The following is a 23,144-nucleotide window of genomic DNA, read 5'->3' on the forward strand; positions in this document are numbered from 1 at the left end:
TTGTTACATGAATAAAAAAATTAAAAACAAAACATAACATTTTTATTAGCTTAAAACATGGAATACTATACTGTTTAGGACAAATTATCTATGTCTTATATACTTAAGGTAAAAGTGAAATCATTACAATATTATATTTCTTCAACAAATGACCGAAACATCCTCCTCCACCAATATATATAGCTCCACATATCACGTCCATTATCTCATACTATACCTAAATAAAACAACAAAGCTAACCAACAATTCTCTGCAACAACTCAGTTCTGATTATTTTCCATACACAAGAGTATGTCGGTGATTCCAAGCTTCTTCGGCACTGGTCGAAGCCTCAACTTCTTACGGAACCCCTTCGCCAGACCCAGCATCACCAACGAGGTTTCAACCACACTCAACTCCCATATCAACTGGAAAGAGACGACGGAAGCACACGTGTTCAAGGTTGAGCTTCCAGGGCTGAAGAACGAAGATGTGAAGGTGGAAATACTGGACAGAAGGGTGGTTCAGATCAGTGGTGAATGGAGCAAAGACAATAAAGAGAAGGAGAAGAAGAACATGTTACGCCACATGGAGCGTGGTGGTGGCAAATTTATCCGCCGCTTCAGGCTGCCGGAGAATGCGAACGTGAATCAGGTGAAGGCGTGCATGGAGAATGGGGTTCTCACTATAACTGTTCAAAAGGAAGAGGTGAAGAAGCGTTATGTGAAGCTCGTTCAGATCCAAGGCTAGGGGCTCTAGCTGGTTAAGATATTTTACCTACAAATGTTGATGTCTCTCAACTAAATAAAAAAATTAAGTTTACGTATGATTTGTGTGAGATTGAGAGATATGAATTCAACTTTCACTATATAGTGTGATTCTGCTTGTAAAGCTGTGTGTTAATTAGGTTGTTCCCGTGTCGTAGTTTCATAGTTTATGCTAAAACTTGTGAAAAATTGCAGTTTTGCTAGCAGATGCTATATGATTGTAGAACCAGGATCCTTAGAGGTAAGTTTTTATTTTTATCCTTAGATAATAAAAATGTCATGTTGTTTGTGATTTAATCCTAACTCTTGATTTTACTGTTATTTATATATTGCAGATTATTTTAATAATATTTTTTACTATAACTCATTTACATTTTTTATTGACTTCAGCATAAAACACTGCAAATATTGGTATATATTTAAATTTACACTCATATACTGATATACATATATATTTTTAAATAATATTAATTAAAAAACAAGGGTATAAACAATTTTGTAGAATAATTCCGTTCTTTGTAGACAAATTTTGATGCCGTGCACATTTTTTTCTTCTGTTCCTCACATTTTTTTTATTTGTTTAACAAAATAATACTCTTAAGTACATAAAAATATTAGACACTATACCATTTTTCAAGCTTCTAATGTCCATAAAACATTTTCTGTAATCATTAACGCATGGTTTCAAGTATTTGATTCATGGACACCAAAAAGTTGTCACAAAAAATATTTTGTTGGGTTTAGTATTTAATTGTTTACAATTATTTATTTGTGACAAAGAATATTTAATTAGTGCATGATTTCAAGTTTTCCATTCATAGATGGTTAGAGAAGTGTTGTGAAACTCTGCCAAATTGCAGCCGACAATCACTAAATTAACATCTAGGTAACTATGCATGACAAATATGTATCGTGTTAGGTCATATATTAAATTTTGTCTTATAATATTAATTAAAAAATTAAATTTTTATTTTTATTTTTATTTTATTATTACTAGTACAAAGTAGAGTTTGTAACATTATTTGAGATAATAGATTTAGAGCATTGATAGAAGGGCATTACCTAAATGATAAATCAATAAAGGATTAGTTGATGTGGGCCTTTAGTGATGATTGGTTCGAACACTGCACCTAGCTTCATCAATGGTTAAATCATATAACTAATGATGTAAATCATGTAACATTTGGAGATTTCTTAACACTCAATGGTTAAATCTATCATTTATTTTTACGCTGTGTATTTATCACTAATCTACACCCTTGTTGTTAACTTTGTATTTTTATTTAGAATGTTACGCATAATTTATTTTATTCTTAAAATAAAATTGTCTATTGAGGAAAGCAAGCTTTATCATAAAAGTAAGAAGCTCTCTCCACCTTTTAGGAAGAGCGGAAGGTAAAAATGGAAACAACTCAAGTCATGCTTTAGGCTCAATAGACTTGACCTCTGTAGTTGTTTAAATAATTTTTCAAGCCTAAGTTTAACAATTTTAAAGTATTGTTTCAGCTATTGACTTATTTAAAAGTATATTTTATTATAAGGATATTGAGTAACCTGCAAGTCTGCATTTAAATATGCAAATATAACAACACTACAAACATATTTTTTTGTATGACAAAAAGTATTCTCTCAATCTTTTTTGAGTAAGGAATTAATTATTTTTTGGATTCGTGACTTTCCCTCTTAACAAGTGTCTTTTTCAGAAATTGAACCTATAATATTTTAGTCATATAAAAATTTAACGGCACCTTATATCATTTGACCAACACATCGTTGGTACACTACAAAGACATTTATCTACCTGAAACATTATTAACAAAATTTTAAATATTTTACGTATACACTCGTAAATGAATTAATATAAATATATAATAAAATTATATAGATGACGTCCTTATACACATTAAATTTTTGGGGTACACATATTAGATTTTGAAATGACTTACGGTTACATTATTATTGTTACTATTTAAGGTAGATAGTGCTTTAAGAAATATGTCTCACTTTTTATGAAAAAATTATGGCATATCCTAACCATTAAACCCCAAGATGCCGTGATGCCTATTTAGACACAATAGAATGATAGATTGTAGTGGAAGAAATATTATTGATACAGTTTATTGGGGGACAACATGGTATAAAAGTATAATGGACCTAGGGCCCATATCAAACATGATTGACGGCTAGATATGGATCAGAAACGAAGTACGACAAAACCCATCCTCCCTAACTAAATGAATACTTGCCCGATATAGAAACAAACTAATTAACCATTTCTAATATCCCCTTAATTCTAAACCAATTATTACAAGCATATCACACTCAATAACCTCCTCAACATCCTAAATCTCTCAATCTTGACAGACTTTGTCATCACATCAGCAATTTGTAGTTCAGTTTTGCAATACTTCAAACAAATCTTGTCTTTCTCTACTTGACTTCTAAGAAAATGATACTTTCTTTCTATATGCTTGCTTCTGCCATGACCAACTGGATTCTTGGCCAAATTAATGGCTGACTTGTTATCAACAGCAAGCTCCACACTGCCTTCAAACCCAACCATCAACTCTTCAAGTAGTGAACTCAACCACAAGGCTTGACAAGCAGCATGACAAGTAGCAACATACTCAACTTCACAAGTAGAAAGAGCAACAATTTCTTGCTTCTTTGAGCACCAAGACACAGGTGAGCCACATAGCATAAACACATAACCCATAGTGCTCTTTCTCTCAAGCAAATCACCAGACCAATCTGAATCAGAGTAAGCAGAGAGTTGCAGCCTACATTTCCCTGAGTTATTGGAGAAGAAGACTCCAAAAATAAATGTGTGACTGAGATATCTTAGGATCCTTTTTGCTGCTACAAGGTGAGGCTTCCTTGGATTACTCATGAATCTACTCACCAACCCAACACTAAATGAGATTCCAGGTCTGGTGTGGCAAATAAATCTCAAACATCCAACCATCTGCCTAAATTATGTGTTATCTATAGCAGGCTCAATGTCACTTCTATCCAGCTTTAGACTTGGCTCTACTGGTGTCTCAGCTGAATTGCAATTGATCATGTTGAATTTCTTTATAACATCTTGTGTATACTTCCTTTGATGCATAAAGGTTCCTCCATCAATCTGTCTGAACTCTATGCCCAGAAAGTAGGATAATCTCCCTAGATCAGACATTTCGAATTCTAACTTCAGGCTATGTTTGATCAATTCAACTCCATCTGAGTTGTTTCTAGTAATTAGGAGATCATCCACATACAAGCAGATTATGAGAACATGATTGTTGCTTGTACATTTCACATAAACACCATGCTCAAACATCACACTTCTTGAACCCTGCCTTTAAGAAGAATGCATCAATTCTTCTATTCCAAGCTCTTGGAGCTTGTCTCAACCCATATAAGACCTTCTTTAATCTACAAACTTTGTCTTCACTGCCTCTTATCACGAATCCAGGGGTTGTTTGATGTAGACTTTCTCATCAAGAGAGCCATTGAGAAAAGCTGATTTTACATCAAGTTGTCACATCTCCCAATTATTCTTGGTTGCTAAAGCCACTATCAGTCTAACTGTTTCAATTCTGGCCACAAGAGCAAATACCTCAGAAATGTCAACACCTTCCCTTTACATAAAGCCCTTTGCTACCAACCTTGCTTTGTGTTTGCCAATGAAGCCATTTGGTTTGAGTTTTGTCTTAAAGACCCATCTCACTGAAATTGGCTTTTGATCATCAGGGAGATGAACCAGCTCCCAGGTCTCATTCTTAACAATGGACTTCAATTCTTCCTCCATGGCTTCCTTCCATACTCTGCTATTAAAGGCTTCTTCAACTGTGATAGGTTTAGTGTCTGCAAAGAGTGCCAAATATTGAACTAGCTCCCCTTCTTTTGTGAGCACATTATCAGGTAGGATTTCACAATCTCTTAGTCTGGCTGGTAGATTTCTCATCCTGGAGGGCCTGCTTGTATCACTAATATTTATTTCAGTTTCTGAGTGAGACTAAGTCTCACATTGATTCATGGTTTCAGCTGGCATGAAGTCACTAGGATTCCATTCCAGTGGAATTTGAACTGCTAATTCTGTTTTTCAATCCAAGTGCTAGCCTCATTGAAGTGCACATCCTTGATGAACAGGACTTGATTAGTTTTAGGATTGAACAACTTATAGGAACCTGTTGAGAGATAGCCCACAAAGATCAATAGCTCACTCTTGTTATCCAATTTCCCTCTTTTTTGGTCAGGGATATGTCTATAGCAAACCGATCCAAAGATTCTGAAGTGAGTAACTGAGGGCTTTCTTCCAGACTAGACTTTCTCAGGCACTTTGAATTCAAGTTTCTTTGTTGGACAGTAATTAAGGACATATGATGTTGTTGTTGCAGCCTCACCCCATAGGTCATGTGTTAGGTTCTTAGACTTCAGCATGCTTATAACCATGTTGAGGATGGTTCTATTCCTCCTTCAAGCCACTCCATTGTGTTGGGGAGTATAAGGTGCAGTCACCTCATGCAAAATTCTATTCTCAGTGCAAAACAATTAAAATTCCTTGGATGTGAATTCACCTCCTCCATCAGTTCTGAGCACTTTAATTGATCTTTCTGATTGTTTTTCAGCCATACACTTGAAGATTTTGAATATGCTAAACACATCACTCTTGAGCTTGATGAGGTATAGCCAAATATTTCTACTAAAGTCATCAACAAACGTGACAAAGTCTCTATTTCAACCAAGTGAGGTAGTCTCAAAAGGACCACATACATCATAGTAGATAATGTGCAAAAGATTATTGGCTCTTGAAGTAGTGAATTTGCCAAATGATGATCTTGGTTGCTTGCTGATTTGGTAACTGTCACATATTCTATTTGGTATTTGAATTGAGGGCAAACCACGAACCATGTACTTTGTTTTCATGAGACTAAGGTCTTTGAAATTCAAGTGACCAAGTCTCATGTGCCATAGCCATACATCTTCACTCAGAGTCTCAGTATTAAGGCATTAGGATTCAATAACATTGAGATTTACCTGAAATGTGTTGTTTTGAGTTAGAGGAGCTTTGATGATCATCTTTATGGTTGAGTCAAAGATCTCAAGCTTGCCATCTTGCATACTCACAGAGAATCCCTTTTCCAATAGCTGACCAAGGCTGATGACGTTGTGACTCATATTTGGTACAAAGAGTACTTCATAAATCAAGGCATTCTTGCCATCTTTTCTTTTGATCACAATATCTCCAATCCTCTCTGCTTGGATAGTTCTATTATCAGCAAACTTCACTCTGCTCTTTTCGCTAGAATCAAAGTTGACAAGCCACTCTCTATGTCCTGTCATGTGGTTGGAGCATCCATAATCCACATACCAAATTTCTTCAATGTTGTTGCCTTGACTTGTTGTCATCATTAGTAGAATGGGTGAATCATCATCAGCATAGTCATTGTCTTCCTTCACCATGGTGATGCCTATTGTGAGTATCTGAGTGACTTGGTTGGGATTGGGATTCAGAAGAGAAGTGGCCCAACTTGCTGCAATTGAAACACTTCACTCTCCTTTTGTCTAATTTCTTCTTTCCTCCTCTCCAATTGCTACCACCTCATCTCTTTGAGTAACTTGATGTTTGATCAAGATCAGTTCTTTCTTGATCTTGAATTCTAGAATTGCCAAAGTTCTTTCCCCTATAATCTTTCCCCTTCCTCGTTTTCTTTCATTATTTTTACCAAAATATCTTCCCTTCTTGAAAGTTTGAGCTTGCAATGTTTGGCTGACTTTCTCAGTTGATCTCTCAATGAGTCTTTGCTCATGAGTCTCGAGGGACCCCTGAAGATCTTCCAGCTTTAGATCTTCAAGTCTCTTTGATTCTTCAATATCAACAACTATATGATCAAAGTTGGGGGTAAGGTTAGGATCTTTTCTATAATAGCTTGATCAGCTATGGTTTCACCACAGGCTTTCATCTGATTTATGAGGCAGATGATCTTGTAAAAGAACTGGGCAATCTTCTCATTCAACTCCATCTGTATCAGTTCATATTGTCTCCTCATAGTTTGGTGTCTAACCTTCTTCAATTGCTCTGCTCTCTTGTTACATTTTTCCAATATTTGTCATGCTTCTTGTGATGATTGTGCTGAAGCAATCTTGTCAAAGTGTGCTTCATCAGCACACTGATGTAGGAGACACATGGCTTTGCAATCCTTCCTCTTGTTCTCCTTGTATGTCACTCGTTGTTGTTCTATTGATTCTGCTTCAAGTTGAGGGTAACCAAGCTCAACAATTTCTGCAATTTCCTGAAACCCCGTAATTGCCCTCATTTGAATGTTCCATCTGTTCCAATTCTTTCCATCAAGAACAGGTAGGCTAGTTGGAAAGCTTGTGCTTGTGTGACCTATTGAATGAAACTGCAGAAGGATGAGATTGGAGAGGATGATGTGTGAAGGATCTCCCTAGTGCTCTTGATACCAGTTTGTTGGAGGAAAACTAAGTTCCCTTTGCACCATGAAGAAGAAGAAGGTTGAAGAAGAAGAAGAACGAATGAAGAACAGAGAGTTAGAGTAGGAGAAAATGGATTAGAATTATGTATGTAGCAATTGAAGATAAGAAGAAGAGTGTATGAGAGTTGGACATTGATTCTCACTTTGTGATTATGCAATCAACATCATACAAAAACTATTTATAGCAAGTCAAGCACTTAACTAACAAAACTAGCATTTGAATACTTGCCAAATATAGAAATAAACTAACTAACCATTTCTAACAATATTTGAGAAAATTGGATACTAACATAAGACTATTTTTAATTTTTATTTAGTTTTATGTATAATGGGTGTCTCACACATCAACCCAACTCATATTTAAGACAAACATAACATGATTTTTCATGTCTTTTTCATAAATAAACATGTTCATGCTTACTTAAATTTAAGTAGATATTATGTGGACAAACAAATCCAAATTGTCAATGCTAATTTAGAAGGAAGCTACTAAATAATAGAAATGAACCATTAGTATTCAACCAACCTAATTCAAAATTTAAACATAGACGTTTTGAAATATATGTTTTTTCATGATACAGTTGAGGTTGATCGTAACTCCTAAATAATAGTCTCAAACCTGAAAAACAACAAACGTATAGATGATTATATATGAAATTTTAAACATTGATGTTGAACTAACATCACCCATTTTTTCGAAACCAGTAAATGAAATTAAGGAACATTACTCAAGATGCTAGACATGTAGTATATAAAATATAAGATTAAGATGCTCATGTAATAGATAAAACAATATTCCTACAAGGTGCTATTTGAACAGTTGAATTTAATAATTTCTTTTATAATAAATTAAATTATCTATATATATAATTTATCTTTAGATGCATCTCCGAATACTTATTTAAAAAACTGAAAAATAACTTAAAATTTTCAAATCTTATTAAAATAACATTGCATTAAAACAAATTTAATTGAAGTTCCACTAGATTCAGAAACAAGGAAGCGGAATATGATAAGTATATACTTGATTACGCTGATGCGTTCTACTAAATGATAACGTGCCGTGCTTGATTGAATTTCTAGTACCAAATATTGCTTTCTAGGAGTCATTTTCGTGTTGTAAAATAAATTGTATAAACTTCATAAGGTCTACACTTATAAACGTTTACTCCTGATTTTTTTAACAAAGTTAATTCTTAATTATAATTTTTGATAGTCCTTCAACATCAACATATTTTTTAAACGTTTACTTTTTGATTGTAACTCATTAAAACTAAGACTATAATATTGATGCTCTATCGGTGTAAATATTTGTACACAATCAATATATTATTCATTATTCATTTGTATATTATTTTGAAGGGAGTACATTTGTTGTGTCACTAGATATGCCAATGATTATGATTGGTTGAAAAAAGTATTTAAATTAAAATTTTAATAATTATTTATTTTTCTGACTAATAACAAACAGTAACATATAAAATAGTACATTATTTATTATTTTTGGACATCAAATATTTTTTTGTAAGAGTTAATAATAACTGAAAATGTCAATCTGAGAACTTATATATATATTTTTAGTTAAAAGTAAATGTCAAGAAATGTTTTCGTCCCGACAGAGATTAAATATTGGTCGAGATTTGTATTCTCCTTGTGGTTTTATTATGGATTTAATATATATACAACGACTGTATATGTTTTTTGGGTTCACATCTGATGTTCCATTATTTTATATTACTCAATGCGTTAAGAAATATGATTGGTCAGAAAAATATCTATTAATTACAATCAATTAGAGGTGAGAATATATAAAGTCGTATAAAAATGGGACATCGGATATGCTCTCATTCTCTTTACACAATTACAAATTATCTATCATTCATATGTAAATAATTATTGACACTCAGACAAAAGTAATTCAAATTAATGATATATAATGTATTAATACTGTAAAAAACTTTATATTGACAATAATAGATTTTAAACTCTTTTATTATTTTAATTGAACGAAGTTGTTTTGGTAAAAGATATTTATAGTTGAACCAAATAAAAAGAGTAAAATAATGCTGTCCCTTTTTAAAGTTTTTTTGGGAAGGAAAGAGGTCATTGTTATCGGAAAGAAAGAAGTAAAACAAAACTCTGTCTTTATGGGTTGGAAATCGAAATTACTTTAATTAAATCAAATGACAATAAAAATATTGGTAGGCAAGATATAACTGCATGTTGACAACTTCAATCATATGATAATGAGAAAAACTCTATGATAATTTGTTACAGACACATAAAGTCACCAATGGCTCCTTAATTTTTTCCCATGGGAGAAATTGGTTAATCAAAATTTGGATTTTGATCAATTTAGTCCAATCTTTTATCGACTAAATTCTACCATAAAAGAATTTTTGAAGAAAATTCTAAGAACTATTTGGTGAATAAAATTATCTCTTAAATAAATTTTCAATGACTATTTTAATTAATTTTCACGAATCAAATTTGGTTTTGCAAAAAAAAATATTGAAGATCAATTTGAATCTTTACTCTGAAATAGTCCTAACTGCATTTACCAATAATTTGAATGTTTACTCTAAAATAGTCCTGAGTGCATTCACCAATAACTAATCAACTCTTATAAGCTTTTAATAATATTGTCTAATATCATAGAAATTCAAGTATTATCTATTATAGTATTATTTCATGTAACATTTTCATGTCTACTAGCTAGTCTAAAAGGAAAATTCAATATTACACATAATACTATAATAGTAAATAACTATTCAAATAATTCATATTGAAAATTAAAACACCAAGAATCATGATTATGGTTTATAATCATTGATTATTAACACATTTTACGTTGGAATAAACCTTGAATTAATAATTAATTTATCAAATCAAATAATTATGATTTTTTAATCAATAAATTTTTTTGGTACAAAAAAGCACATGATTGTTTGATTTTTATTCTAAGATAAATATTATAAACCGTTAATTCATTTGTATTATTTTACTAAAAAATTAACAATAATTGATAAATAAGTTATTATGATATAAAAACTTTCACATCATTCAAGTATACATTCCCCCTAAAATAGTATATAACACATTACACCCTAATCGAGAAGTTTGACTCAATCCATATCAGAAGAGAAATGCAGAGTCCGGATATGAAAATCACAACTTCCAAAATGACTATTCTTCGATCTTGCTTTTATTTTTTAGAAAATTGAACGGGAGATGCACGTGGATAGGAAATGAATCTTTCTTTACTAAAGAATCAACATTTTTGCTTTTGTAAAAGTGTATTGTTAAGGGTAAAGAAACAACAACATATTGTACTAGTGTGACACCTATTAACAATGTATTATTTTAGTAGTGTAAGGTCTCATTAGATTTATAAGATGACTAAAATGTTTAGAGTTCGATTCTTGTAAACAACAATCATTGGAAGGGGAAACCACGAACCTCGAAAAACAATTATTCTTTACCCATAAGGTCAACAAAAACTTTTGGTAGTACCAAAAAATAATATAAGACATTGTTAGATTATTAGGATGATTGAAATGTCAATAAGTGAAAACAATACTTGTTAAATAAGCAGTCACATAGCCTGAAAGAAAATAGTTTCTTACCCCATGAGATAAGAGATACATTTGATAGTAAAGAAAAAGGATAAAAAATGCTATATTTTAGTCATTTCTTTTGTTTTTAATTTTTCATGTACTCCTCTAGGATGCCTTGCAACTAAGGGTGGCAATACGGGTCAACTTGACCCACCAAAATATGGGTTGGTCTTTATTGCTGAAAGACTCAAAATATCAGTCCAACTTATATTTGGCAAGGCTAGTATAGTAGGCCAACAGACTCACCCATTTTTTCTTCAAAATTCACATTTATAAACGACTCAATCATGATTGGTAATGAATCTGGAAGGGTTCAAATAGCTGAGCACGTATGCTTTTCTTCTAAGTTATACATATAGTTGGTAATGAATCTTGAAGGGTTTAGATAGCCGATTTATTGTTATTTTGGGACTAGAAATCATACAAGTATTTATCGGATTTGCTATTGTGGATCCTTTGCTACCCACAAATTAAGAAAATATTTAAAAAGTGCAAATAACTTGTACATTCATGCTACTTTAAATTGTTACTTAAATAAAATATATCAAAATTTTAAGATCCCTCCATCAAGCTAACCAAATTTACATAATAGTTATGAATTAATAAATATAATATTAATGCTAAACAACATACGTTAAAAATATGAACCCGACAAAAAATATATATAGGAATTGCGGCTCTAAATATCATTCAATATCAAATTTCAAATTCTTCAATCCGAACTATTTGTGAATCTTAAAATACGGATATGGACACAACTCGTTATAGGAATTACCATCCCTACTTTTATAAATGCCCTTTCCCACCTATAACTTCTCACTTGAGTGAAAACATCTTTTCCTTCATGCATTTGATGATTGTTTCATAACCTATTATTTTAACCAGAGTTCACTTTGATTTCGGATTTTTTTGGAACTATCAAAGGTATTTCATTATTTTTTAGGTAAAAAACAAATCTATTTCTGAGTTTGTGACAGCTCCTCCTAACAAATATCGCTCCAAGATCGAACCCTAGACTTTAGAGATCCTATAAAGACCTACACCACTAAACCAATGAATTCATGTTAAGGTGTGGATGTTTTAACTTCACAGTTCAAAATACTAAGTTCATTAAGCATCTTCAAACCAAAATATTTTACTATTAAATCGGATAATATATATATTATATTATTTGAGTTTAATATGTATGAATGGACTCTGTAACAAATTTCAACACTGTAGCATACTATTCAATCTACTACTTCTCGTAGACCACAATCAAACTTTATTTACATTTTTCTACACTTTTTCATAAGAAGGATATTAATTAATTTTAGACTTCATGATTTACGCATGATTCTTAAACAATTCCACAACGTACCCACACCATTCAAACTTTCACCATAACTACAATTGAAGCGACTCCTTTCTCCGAGAATATGAAAATGTAAAAAATACATGCTTCCCTCCATAGCCAGAATACAGTGTTCAACAAAATAAGAACATTGCTAAAATAAAAACACCCGTGACAACTTCCATTGTATATTTGTGTTGCTCTTACATAACATGATTGCTAGGTTAGGTACACAATTTCCATAAAAAACAGTCTTCGAAAAAGCGAAAAATTCAATGGGGCAACAATATTAAAAAACTTTTTGCTAGCTTAACTTGAAATTAACGCCAAGGCCATCACCACTAACTAAATCTTTAAACCGACTTCCAAAAACATCAAATCACACATTGGAAACCCTTTATCTTATTACAGTAACAAATAATTGTTTATAATTAACATTAGTCATCAACGATAAAACCATAAAGCCCTACCTAACTAAACTGCTCCTAAAATCTTCCATTCAAACTGTCTCTCCAACTAAGCAGCAGATTCAGACAGCTGCATCTCCAAAAAAAAACAGATGATTTATTCAAACTAGGTAAATAACGAACAAACCAAGTTTAACTATCCATATAACAACCCTATAAACTTCACTAGTGTATTGAAAGTTTTAATAATCAAACGAAACGAGATCAATAAGTCCATTCCTGAGGCAGACGAATCTCATAGCTTCTCGCATCTTCTCGTCGCAAGCACAACTTCTGCTGCATTTGAATCGCATTTCTCTTCGCTAATAACTCATCTGCAAGAAAAAGACTTAACCAATTAAGTCACAAAATCCAAACTTAGATTAAAACCAAAAAATTCAAAATTAAAAAAACCAACCATATGCATTTGCAAAGCGTTGTTGAGTTGTGGCATTCAGGTCAACAATATTCAAGTTTAGAGGAGTACAATCTGTAGAAAAAAAATAACAAGATGGTAATAACCAAAAACAGACAAACTCCGCTCCTCAAATGATAGAAAACATTCAATAAAAACTGAACCAGAGACTAGTAAGTGATTTACTTGATTTCTTACGAGGCTCATGCGGGTCCATATAAGAGCGAGGCAAGAATACACCAGTTCCAGTACAAACCCTTTTATCCCTTGATCCACCGTTCAAAACGGGTCCTGACCCGGATCGTCTATTAGGTTGGACATGTTGGTTTTTATGCTTCACTTGAGGAGGGTGCCATGTACTTTTAGGCATATGGTGCTTGCATTTCACACTCCCATACCCAAACTCACAACTATTGTTCTGGACTTCAAGCTGCTGTTGATAACTTGATAAATAAGGTTCAGTTTCTAATCCCCGTACAACACCACACTGTTGTTTCAGCATCTGTAATGTAGTATTAATCTGCTCCTGCTTCAACTGAAGATATAAAAAATGAGGCGCTTGGTTGAGATTATTGCTATTCAACAAATGATCGGTGTGATTCTCAACAGCAACGTGTGGAGGGAAACCACGGTGAACTTTGTTATGATAATAGAGATTTGAAACGTCGCCGATTATCTTCGACCTCGCAACTTGTTCTGCAGCGGCATGTATGGTATCCCAAGCGTCGTTTGAAAACGCTGTCGTATCTGAAGAAAGAATACGAGAAGATGTGTTTGGATTTGTAAGGCCCGACCCGGGACTCCGACCCGACCACCCTACTGATCCAATCAATGTTGACTCGGGCGACCCGGATATGACCCGAGCCTTCTTCTGAATCTGTGGAGATAAAAAAATAATATTAAAAGTTAGCTTAGCCCCAAAGAAACAAAAACAAGTTTTGAAATTTACAAGAAGTCTTTAAAGTATTCTTACCTCAGTTTTGTTGCTAGTGTTGATGCGAACAGCGTATTGACTCGGGCGATTTTCGTGAAGCGAAGCTTGACTCAGCCGACGAGTCAACCCAGCGAACAAGTCCTCCTGGACACTACTCGCTGTTTCAGTGGAACAGACCACATTCTCCAGTGGTGAGATGAGATGTTCTAAAGCGAACGAGTCAAACTCGTAAGGGAACTCAGAAGGAAAACCTAACTCGGTTTCGGACTCAGTGAGAGTAAAAGAATGAGAGGGTTTAGCCATAGTGAGAGTAAAAGAATAAGGCAGAGTGGGGTATGGTTATAAAATCTTTACGAAGGGTCGTGATTAATGAAGAATGAGAGGGTTTCGGGTGGAGGAATATTTATAATAACGACACAGTTGTAAGTAGGGACCCAAAGTGTGGATGGAGTGAGAAAGGAAAAGTTAGAGATACTAAAGAGTAAGCTTGGAAGTGAGTTGGAGGATTAATATTGAGGCCAAGTTGCTTTTATTAAGGATTCAAGGTCACTTTCATGGATTTAAAAATGTAAGCTACAATAATATATTGTCTCATACTAATAAAAATATGATATATCAAATAAAAAATTAAATATTTATAATGTTATTATTGTTTTTATTTTGTTATCACTAGTGTATCGATAAATATTTCGTGTACGCTGACTTGTATTCTTATTTCATGTATTAAATTTGTATTTTTTATTTTATAGAATTAGAATATTTTTTATTTGATCTACTTCGTGTTATAATTTTTGTATTTATTATAATATTCAACTTAAAGTAGGATATATTAGTTATAGCTATCTACGATTATACAATTTTACTTTAGAAATAAAAAATATTAATGGTAAAATAGTAAAATATAATCATTGTGTTAGATATTTTAAGTTTTGATTTTATATATACTAGTGTGTACAGACATTTCGTGTCTGCCAGTGAACATTGCATTATACTACTCAACACTGTAGCATACTATTCAATCTACTACTTCTCGTAGACCACAATCAAACTTTATTTACATTTTTCTACACTTTTTCATAAGAAGGATATTAATTAATTTTAGACTTCATGATTTACGCATGATTCTTAAACAATTCCACAACGTACCCACACCATTCAAACTTTCACCATAACTACAATTGAAGCGACTCCTTTCTCCGAGAATATGAAAATGTAAAAAATACATGCTTCCCTCCATAGCCAGAATACAGTGTTCAACAAAATAAGAACATTGCTAAAATAAAAACACCCGTGACAACTTCCATTGTATATTTGTGTTGCTCTTACATAACATGATTGCTAGGTTAGGTACACAATTTCCATAAAAAACAGTCTTCGAAAAAGCGAAAAATTCAATGGGGCAACAATATTAAAAAACTTTTTGCTAGCTTAACTTGAAATTAACGCCAAGGCCATCACCACTAACTAAATCTTTAAACCGACTTCCAAAAACATCAAATCACACATTGGAAACCCTTTATCTTATTACAGTAACAAATAATTGTTTATAATTAACATTAGTCATCAACGATAAAACCATAAAGCCCTACCTAACTAAACTGCTCCTAAAATCTTCCATTCAAACTGTCTCTCCAACTAAGCAGCAGATTCAGACAGCTGCATCTCCAAAAAAAAACAGATGATTTATTCAAACTAGGTAAATAACGAACAAACCAAGTTTAACTATCCATATAACAACCCTATAAACTTCACTAGTGTATTGAAAGTTTTAATAATCAAACGAAACGAGATCAATAAGTCCATTCCTGAGGCAGACGAATCTCATAGCTTCTCGCATCTTCTCGTCGCAAGCACAACTTCTGCTGCATTTGAATCGCATTTCTCTTCGCTAATAACTCATCTGCAAGAAAAAGACTTAACCAATTAAGTCACAAAATCCAAACTTAGATTAAAACCAAAAAATTCAAAATTAAAAAAACCAACCATATGCATTTGCAAAGCGTTGTTGAGTTGTGGCATTCAGGTCAACAATATTCAAGTTTAGAGGAGTACAATCTGTAGAAAAAAAATAACAAGATGGTAATAACCAAAAACAGACAAACTCCGCTCCTCAAATGATAGAAAACATTCAATAAAAACTGAACCAGAGACTAGTAAGTGATTTACTTGATTTCTTACGAGGCTCATGCGGGTCCATATAAGAGCGAGGCAAGAATACACCAGTTCCAGTACAAACCCTTTTATCCCTTGATCCACCGTTCAAAACGGGTCCTGACCCGGATCGTCTATTAGGTTGGACATGTTGGTTTTTATGCTTCACTTGAGGAGGGTGCCATGTACTTTTAGGCATATGGTGCTTGCATTTCACACTCCCATACCCAAACTCACAACTATTGTTCTGGACTTCAAGCTGCTGTTGATAACTTGATAAATAAGGTTCAGTTTCTAATCCCCGTACAACACCACACTGTTGTTTCAGCATCTGTAATGTAGTATTAATCTGCTCCTGCTTCAACTGAAGATATAAAAAATGAGGCGCTTGGTTGAGATTATTGCTATTCAACAAATGATCGGTGTGATTCTCAACAGCAACGTGTGGAGGGAAACCACGGTGAACTTTGTTATGATAATAGAGATTTGAAACGTCGCCGATTATCTTCGACCTCGCAACTTGTTCTGCAGCGGCATGTATGGTATCCCAAGCGTCGTTTGAAAACGCTGTCGTATCTGAAGAAAGAATACGAGAAGATGTGTTTGGATTTGTAAGGCCCGACCCGGGACTCCGACCCGACCACCCTACTGATCCAATCAATGTTGACTCGGGCGACCCGGATATGACCCGAGCCTTCTTCTGAATCTGTGGAGATAAAAAAATAATATTAAAAGTTAGCTTAGCCCCAAAGAAACAAAAACAAGTTTTGAAATTTACAAGAAGTCTTTAAAGTATTCTTACCTCAGTTTTGTTGCTAGTGTTGATGCGAACAGCGTATTGACTCGGGCGATTTTCGTGAAGCGAAGCTTGACTCAGCCGACGAGTCAACCCAGCGAACAAGTCCTCCTGGACACTACTCGCTGTTTCAGTGGAACAGACCACATTCTCCAGTGGTGAGATGAGATGTTCTAAAGCGAACGAGTCAAACTCGTAAGGGAACTCAGAAGGAAAACCTAACTCGGTTTCGGACTCAGTGAGAGTAAAAGAATGAGAGGGTTTAGCCATAGTGAGAGTAAAAGAATAAGGCAGAGTGGGGTATGGTTATAAAATCTTTACGAAGGGTCGTGATTAATGAAGAATGAGAGGGTTTCGGGTGGAGGAATATTTATAATAACGACACAGTTGTAAGTAGGGACCCAAAGTGTGGATGGAGTGAGAAAGGAAAAGTTAGAGATACTAAAGAGTAAGCTTGGAAGTGAGTTGGAGGATTAATATTGAGGCCAAGTTGCTTTTATTAAGGATTCAAGGTCACTTTCATGGATTTAAAAATGTAAGCTACAATAATATATTGTCTCATACTAATAAAAATATGATATATCAAATAAAAAATTAAATATTTATAATGTTATTATTGTTTTTATTTTGTTATCACTAGTGTATCGATAAATATTTCGTGTACGCTGACTTGTATTCTTATTTCATGTATTAAATTTGTATTTTTTATTTTATAGAATTAGAATATTTTTTATTTGATCTACTTCGTGTTATAATTTTTGTATTTATTATAATATTCAACTTAAAGTAGGATATATTAGTTATAGCTATCTACGATTATACAATTTTACTTTAGAAATAAAAAATATTAATGGTAAAATAGTAAAATATAATCATTGTGTTAGATATTTTAAGTTTTGATTTTATATATACTAGTGTGTACAGACATTTCGTGTCTGCCAGTGAACATTGCATTATACTACTTATTCAATTTTTATATATTTCATTTTTTAGAATTAGAATGTATTTGTTGTTTTCGGTGTGCTTTATATTATATATATTTTTTGTTTACAATAATATTTAATTTTAAGGTAAGATATGTGGTTAATTAATGTGTTGATGGTGGTTGTTAAGAACTATATGGTTTTTGTGTAAAAATTAAATAATGTTAAGGGGAAAATAAGAAATGAAAATTACATCATGAGATAAGTTATTTCAAATTTTTAATTTATATAGTATAGATAATATAATATAAATTGACACTAGATAACATAAAATATAGGGTATAAATCTACTTTTCATTGAGACATTTCTAAATTAAAATACTAGCATAGAAAATTCATCTAGAGGGACAGAAATGTGGATATTTTGGAAAACAACGGGAGTGGCCCACTATTGGTGAGGACGTATGTCCTTTTGTGCTTGCCAATCGTACACTCTATCACTAATTTTGCAACTTTTAAATTGATTAAACGGCGTGGTTACAAAGGGTGATAGATATATGGATTGGTTTCATTTTCAGTTTCATTTCGCTTAGTCAAAAGTAAACAACCAATTCATATATAATTCATTAAAAATGTATTAGAAAGGTCTACTTTCATGCCTCATTCAATAAAAAACTTTTAATTCATTCATGTACATTTTTTAGTGTATGACTAATCCATTTATTATTCACTTACATTCACTTCTGCTTTTTTTCTCTCCTCAAGGTCAATTATATTTTCATAAATTCAAAATTTAGCGCACTGCCAACGGAAATAGTATTTAGTCACCTAATTCCACTCTCGGTCATTGTTCTTTGACCAAACTTACATAAAAATATTATTATTTACATATTACAACAAGCTTCTCCCAAATCTTTCACTTTTTTATAAATGCACAGAGAAATAGTTTTTGAAAATTAATATAATTCTTTCACTCTTTTATGAATACATGGTGAAGTAGTTTTCGAAAATTACAATAATTTTTATTTATTTATTCATGATACCAAGGAGACTACATTTTAGTACAAAGGAAGAGTAAAAGACAACGTGTGCGGCATTTAGTGAAGCTTCTATGCCTGTTTTTGTTTGCACAAAAGCCCCGAGGGAAATTAAAAAAAGCATTTATTTGATGAATTGGTGCGCATGATCGTCGGATTCCAAAACCATCATTCAATTTCATTAATACCATTTAATACATATGATTGGATAAAAATAAGAGAGGAATTTTTTTATATTGTTACCACTTCATCCCATATTTATTTTTAATTATTATTAACTTTTAAATAAAAGTAATAGAAATAGATGATAATGATATATTGAATTTATCTAAATCTTTACAATGTTAATCATAAGTATTACACTCTAAAATAATAATCTAATTTACTTAGAAATCTTTTGTAATACTAAGAGTCTAGTATTATATGGGGATTCCATGACACTCACAGAATTCTAGGAGATATGATTTTAATTTAATTTTCAAAAAAAATTATAAAACGAAAAAAGTTTCTCGTCATATTTAAAATATAATCATTATCCATTTTTTAAAAATAATTAAAAGATGGTATCTATATCTTTTCCACTAATTTTATCTAATTTTTCTCATTCCTATTTAAATTAGATTTTCTCATACGAAAGTAATATCATATTCTCTCTATCAAAATAACATCTCATTTCATTCATTCACATTTTACATACACCCAATTATAAATTTATAAGTCATACAAATTTTGGGTTCCACTCCCCCAAATTATTAAATATAAGATCAAGAGAGGAACAAAAAAACAACAAAAGAGAGAAAGAATGAAAAACATTAAAGTACCCACAATTTAATTATTTGTCAATTTATAATTGAGTATACGTAAATATGAGATATTGGAATTGTCTATAGCCAAGTTTTTCTCATGGTGAGAAGAACTTGACAAATTAAATATTTTTTCAAAATTCAATTATTGGATAAGGAATGTTTATAATATTATTTTTATTTTAATTTTAATTTTATGCGCTACCTACGGTCAAGTATGTTATTTTTCATCTAATGTTAATTTTTATGCAATCATTTTTTGAATGGAAAAAATGGTGAGATATTATCATATGGTTTATTATTTATTTATTATTATTATTAACTTTTAAATATATTGAATATTGGATAATGAACTAATTGTCTTTAAATCTATTAATCGAATTTAGTAAAATTTAGTGAAATATATGAATGCAAAGTAATATTCCATTTTATTAAAAAAAATCATAAGGTTTATAAATAATTTTAGGAAGTAAAAATAATAATATAATTGAAATGATTGAAATAAAATGATTACATAAAATAATATAGAGAAAAAGATGTATACATTGATAGTGTATGAGTTTTGTATACTGTCATTTACTCATCTACAATTCATTTTCAATTCTGTTTGATTTTTCAAAAAAATAATAATCCAAATGAATGGTAAATAATACATTGATTATGCATAATTCTTTACATTGTTAGTGCATTAATATTACACTCAATAATATAACTTTTCACAGTATAAGTGTTTTATATCATAAAATCATTAAACATTGAATTATTAACAATTATTGACTCTTAAATAAAAGTAATAAAAATTAATAATAAATAATATGTTGATAATGTAAAAACAATTACACTAACAATATACAAATTTTGAACTTGATTTAGTATATTGATCTAGTGTTACATGATGAATTTAATATTTATGTATGGTTAAGATTTTACACAGAGTCAATTATTGATCATTTATTTATATTGCCATGTGGCTAGACCATAGACCTAAATCAAGCAAAAAGAAAGAAAGAAGAACAAACCATGGTTTGGATGAAGTTAAAAGGTTGATAAAATTGAAAGCAAATTGATAATCAAATATCTAGAATTTTGTTTAAATGACATAATCCGAATAATAATTATCTACCAAAAATACTCCAAACCCTATAAGCCTATGTAAACTTAATTCATTAAATTTACTTTTATTAAACGCAGTTTGCAATATAAGGTTTATTTACAACATAGATTAGTTTTCACGGGCAATTTTCTTTTTGCTAAAAAAACAAAGAACGTAATTTCAGGTACATATTTGATTGATGAAATAAAAAAATTCCCATAGAAACTGGTACTCAATGTTCAAATCTATGTACCAATAACGAAACTAGTTAGTCCTATATGACACTAACTAACATGCATAGATTCGTTCAATAAGGTATGCATTGAATTTGGCTTCTTACAACAATTTGTATCTTCTGGTTATCTTCTTCTTCTTAGTTATATCAATAATATTCATTGAATTTGATCACTGCTGTATTATAACAAAGAACTTAGTGACTTATTCGGCGTGATTAAAAACAAATGGGCAAGTGATTGCAACTAATGGACAATGATTCATATTACAATGATACCATATTTTCTTGATCTCAAAGTTTTTGCAACAGGGGCTACAATGGTTCTACTTTATTACTTATTCTATGAAAGTGTCGTCCTCAGTGTGCTACTGTCGAAGGTGCACATGCCTTCACTTTTCTACTCAATTCATTTTCCATTCTATCATAGAGGCACATTATCCATTCAGTATTGCCCAAGCATATAAGATTAGAACATTTCACAAAATGTCAATCGAGTAATGGCTTATATTGTGATCAAAGTTTATTTATGATTGAAATTATTAACAACACTTTCATGAAGTTCAATTATGTTAATAGTAAAGTATGATGTTTTGTATACCCTTGGAGAATAAAATTTGAGGGAGACTAATTTTGGGCATATTATTTTTATTAGTATTATTGGATAAATTTCCCTTTTTCATATGGAAAAGGACATGAAAAGAATAACATTACAATAATGATTGAGACTATGGACAAATAAGTATTTTAAATGTCTACTCACACTTTTCATTATCAATCATAATTTTAAGCATAATTATGCATTGCATTGGTGTTATTATTTATAGGATACAGAACTATACAATTCTTCATGGACGACCATGTCTTATTGTTCTGCGGAAAAGAAACTATCTGTCGGGGACTTCTGTTTTAGAAGATTCTCTGAACAGTGAGTTCCAATACAGAACAACACTCTACCTTAGTCATCAACAATATAATTATTAAATCTTAAACATGCATATGTGCTCATAGAAAGTGGCCATCTATTTTAATTATTAAGAGTGTGATTTCACATGTAGGTCCAATTAAATATAGTCAAAGTCACTAAGTTGCATTCTGTAGCTTCTCTCGCATGTGGGAGTGCAGTGTAAGATTGTTTTCGTGATTGTACTAGTGCTACAATGCTTCCTTATTATGATATTTTTTTTATAGTTTTCCCAAATTAAGTATGTGATTCCCCATTAATGAATGAGGATTATAATTAATGTTAAAGATAAAAATAAATGATATCTTAAATATATTAATTTTATATTTCAAAATAATGTGTTTCACAGATAAAAAGAAATGTTATACTTAGATGTTCCATCCATTAATACACAGGAGACAAAGCAAGGATTAATCTATATAATGTCGTACGTGTGAAGTATCATAACAAGTCGTTGTAGTATAGTGGTAAGTATTCCCGCCTGTCACGCGGGTGACCCGGGTTCGATCCCCGGCAACGGCGAGTTTTTTTTAAATGTTGTTTTTGTGTGATGAACCACTGAACATGAGGTAATAAACGTCTAAATTACACTCTGTTTCAATTACTCTCATCAGCATGACATTGTGAAACCACTTGAGAGAATCAATCCATTCCTATGCTGCATCATGTTTTTATTTTCATAGGGTTAACTAGATAATACAAAGTGGACCATTATCCTGTAAATTTGCCATCAAAATTCATGTAAGGTGAGTAGTTGAATAGTGGAACAATTAACATGAATTTATACTATTACAATGGTCGATTCCATGATACCTATTATCTTAGTTCCATATCATATTAATTAATGATTCTTGTTAGCCTCTTGATTTCACTGTATGTATCTTGGCAAGTAAAGTTCTATGAAGGATTAGGAATAGATAAATACCTAGTCTATAGGATGAGTAAAGTAGCTTGGTTCCACTGCCTCATTCTCATAATTGGTACTAGTACTCTTGTTACGATCGGTGCTTTTACCTATGTTACTATGAGTGTGAAACGAAAAATGAGTATATGTGATACATATGTCAATTATATAGAAAACAAAAAACAAGTATAGTTTAATTATATATTACTTAGACATGCTTTTAACTTGATCAAACATTGCCTTATCAGTAAATCATTGAATTATATTC

At 31.8% G+C, this 23,144-nt stretch overlaps 3 protein-coding genes and 1 non-coding gene across 8 annotated transcripts; 2 read left to right on the forward strand and 2 right to left on the reverse strand.

Annotated features, from left to right (window-relative positions):
* On the forward strand, positions 197-880 carry LOC109359227 (class I heat shock protein-like). The gene has a single exon (XM_019603808.1). It carries the CDS (start codon positions 292-294, stop codon positions 727-729), a length of 438 nt encoding a protein of 145 aa, XP_019459353.1. The 5' UTR covers positions 197-291; the 3' UTR covers positions 730-880.
* On the reverse strand, positions 12,562-14,456 carry LOC109359416. 3 transcript variants are annotated; one of them, XM_019604064.1, is made up of 4 exons: positions 14,013-14,456; positions 13,226-13,916; positions 13,043-13,114; positions 12,562-12,959 (listed from the first exon to the last, which is right to left on the reverse strand). In XM_019604064.1, the coding sequence occupies exons 1-4, from the start codon at positions 14,274-14,276 to the stop codon at positions 12,850-12,852; spliced, it is 1,137 nt and encodes a 378-aa protein (XP_019459609.1). In that variant the 5' UTR covers positions 14,277-14,456; the 3' UTR covers positions 12,562-12,849. The 3 variants fall into 3 exon arrangements, with proteins under 3 accessions (XP_019459609.1, XP_019459610.1, XP_019459611.1); XM_019604066.1 differs by having other exon boundaries at positions 12,879-12,968; positions 13,042-13,114; XM_019604065.1 differs by lacking the exon at positions 13,043-13,114.
* Positions 15,476-17,370, reverse strand: LOC109359421. 3 transcript variants are annotated; one of them, XM_019604077.1, is made up of 4 exons: positions 16,927-17,370; positions 16,140-16,830; positions 15,957-16,028; positions 15,476-15,873 (listed from the first exon to the last, which is right to left on the reverse strand). In XM_019604077.1, exons 1-4 carry the CDS (start codon positions 17,188-17,190, stop codon positions 15,764-15,766), a joined length of 1,137 nt encoding a protein of 378 aa, XP_019459622.1. In that variant the 5' UTR covers positions 17,191-17,370; the 3' UTR covers positions 15,476-15,763. The 3 variants fall into 3 exon arrangements, with proteins under 3 accessions (XP_019459622.1, XP_019459623.1, XP_019459624.1); XM_019604079.1 differs by having other exon boundaries at positions 15,793-15,882; positions 15,956-16,028; XM_019604078.1 differs by lacking the exon at positions 15,957-16,028.
* On the forward strand, positions 22,423-22,494 carry TRNAD-GUC. Its single transcript has one exon. It is a non-coding gene; the product is annotated as a tRNA-Asp (tRNA).

The sequence above is a fragment of the Lupinus angustifolius genome, chromosome LG11, assembly GCF_001865875.1.
Source record: "Lupinus angustifolius cultivar Tanjil chromosome LG11, LupAngTanjil_v1.0, whole genome shotgun sequence".
NCBI classification, from domain to species: Eukaryota; Viridiplantae; Streptophyta; class Magnoliopsida; order Fabales; family Fabaceae; genus Lupinus; species Lupinus angustifolius.

Coding starts and splice junctions, on each gene's coding strand:
- LOC109359227 (XM_019603808.1), top strand. CDS start 292: ATGTCGGTGATTCCAAGCTTCTTCGGCACTGGTCGAAGCCTCAACTTC.
- LOC109359416 (XM_019604064.1), bottom strand. CDS start 14,276: ATGGCTAAACCCTCTCATTCTTTTACTCTCACTGAGTCCGAAACCGAG. Junction 13,917..14,012: donor ACACTAGCAACAAAACTGAG/GTAAGAATACTT, acceptor TTATCTCCACAG/ATTCAGAAGAAGGCTCGGGT. Junction 12,960..13,042: donor ACGCTTTGCAAATGCATATG/GTTGGTTTTTTT, acceptor TTTTTCTTGCAG/ATGAGTTATTAGCGAAGAGA.
- LOC109359421 (XM_019604077.1), bottom strand. CDS start 17,190: ATGGCTAAACCCTCTCATTCTTTTACTCTCACTGAGTCCGAAACCGAG. Junction 16,831..16,926: donor ACACTAGCAACAAAACTGAG/GTAAGAATACTT, acceptor TTATCTCCACAG/ATTCAGAAGAAGGCTCGGGT. Junction 16,029..16,139: donor TGAGCCTCGTAAGAAATCAA/GTAAATCACTTA, acceptor TTTTTTCTACAG/ATTGTACTCCTCTAAACTTG.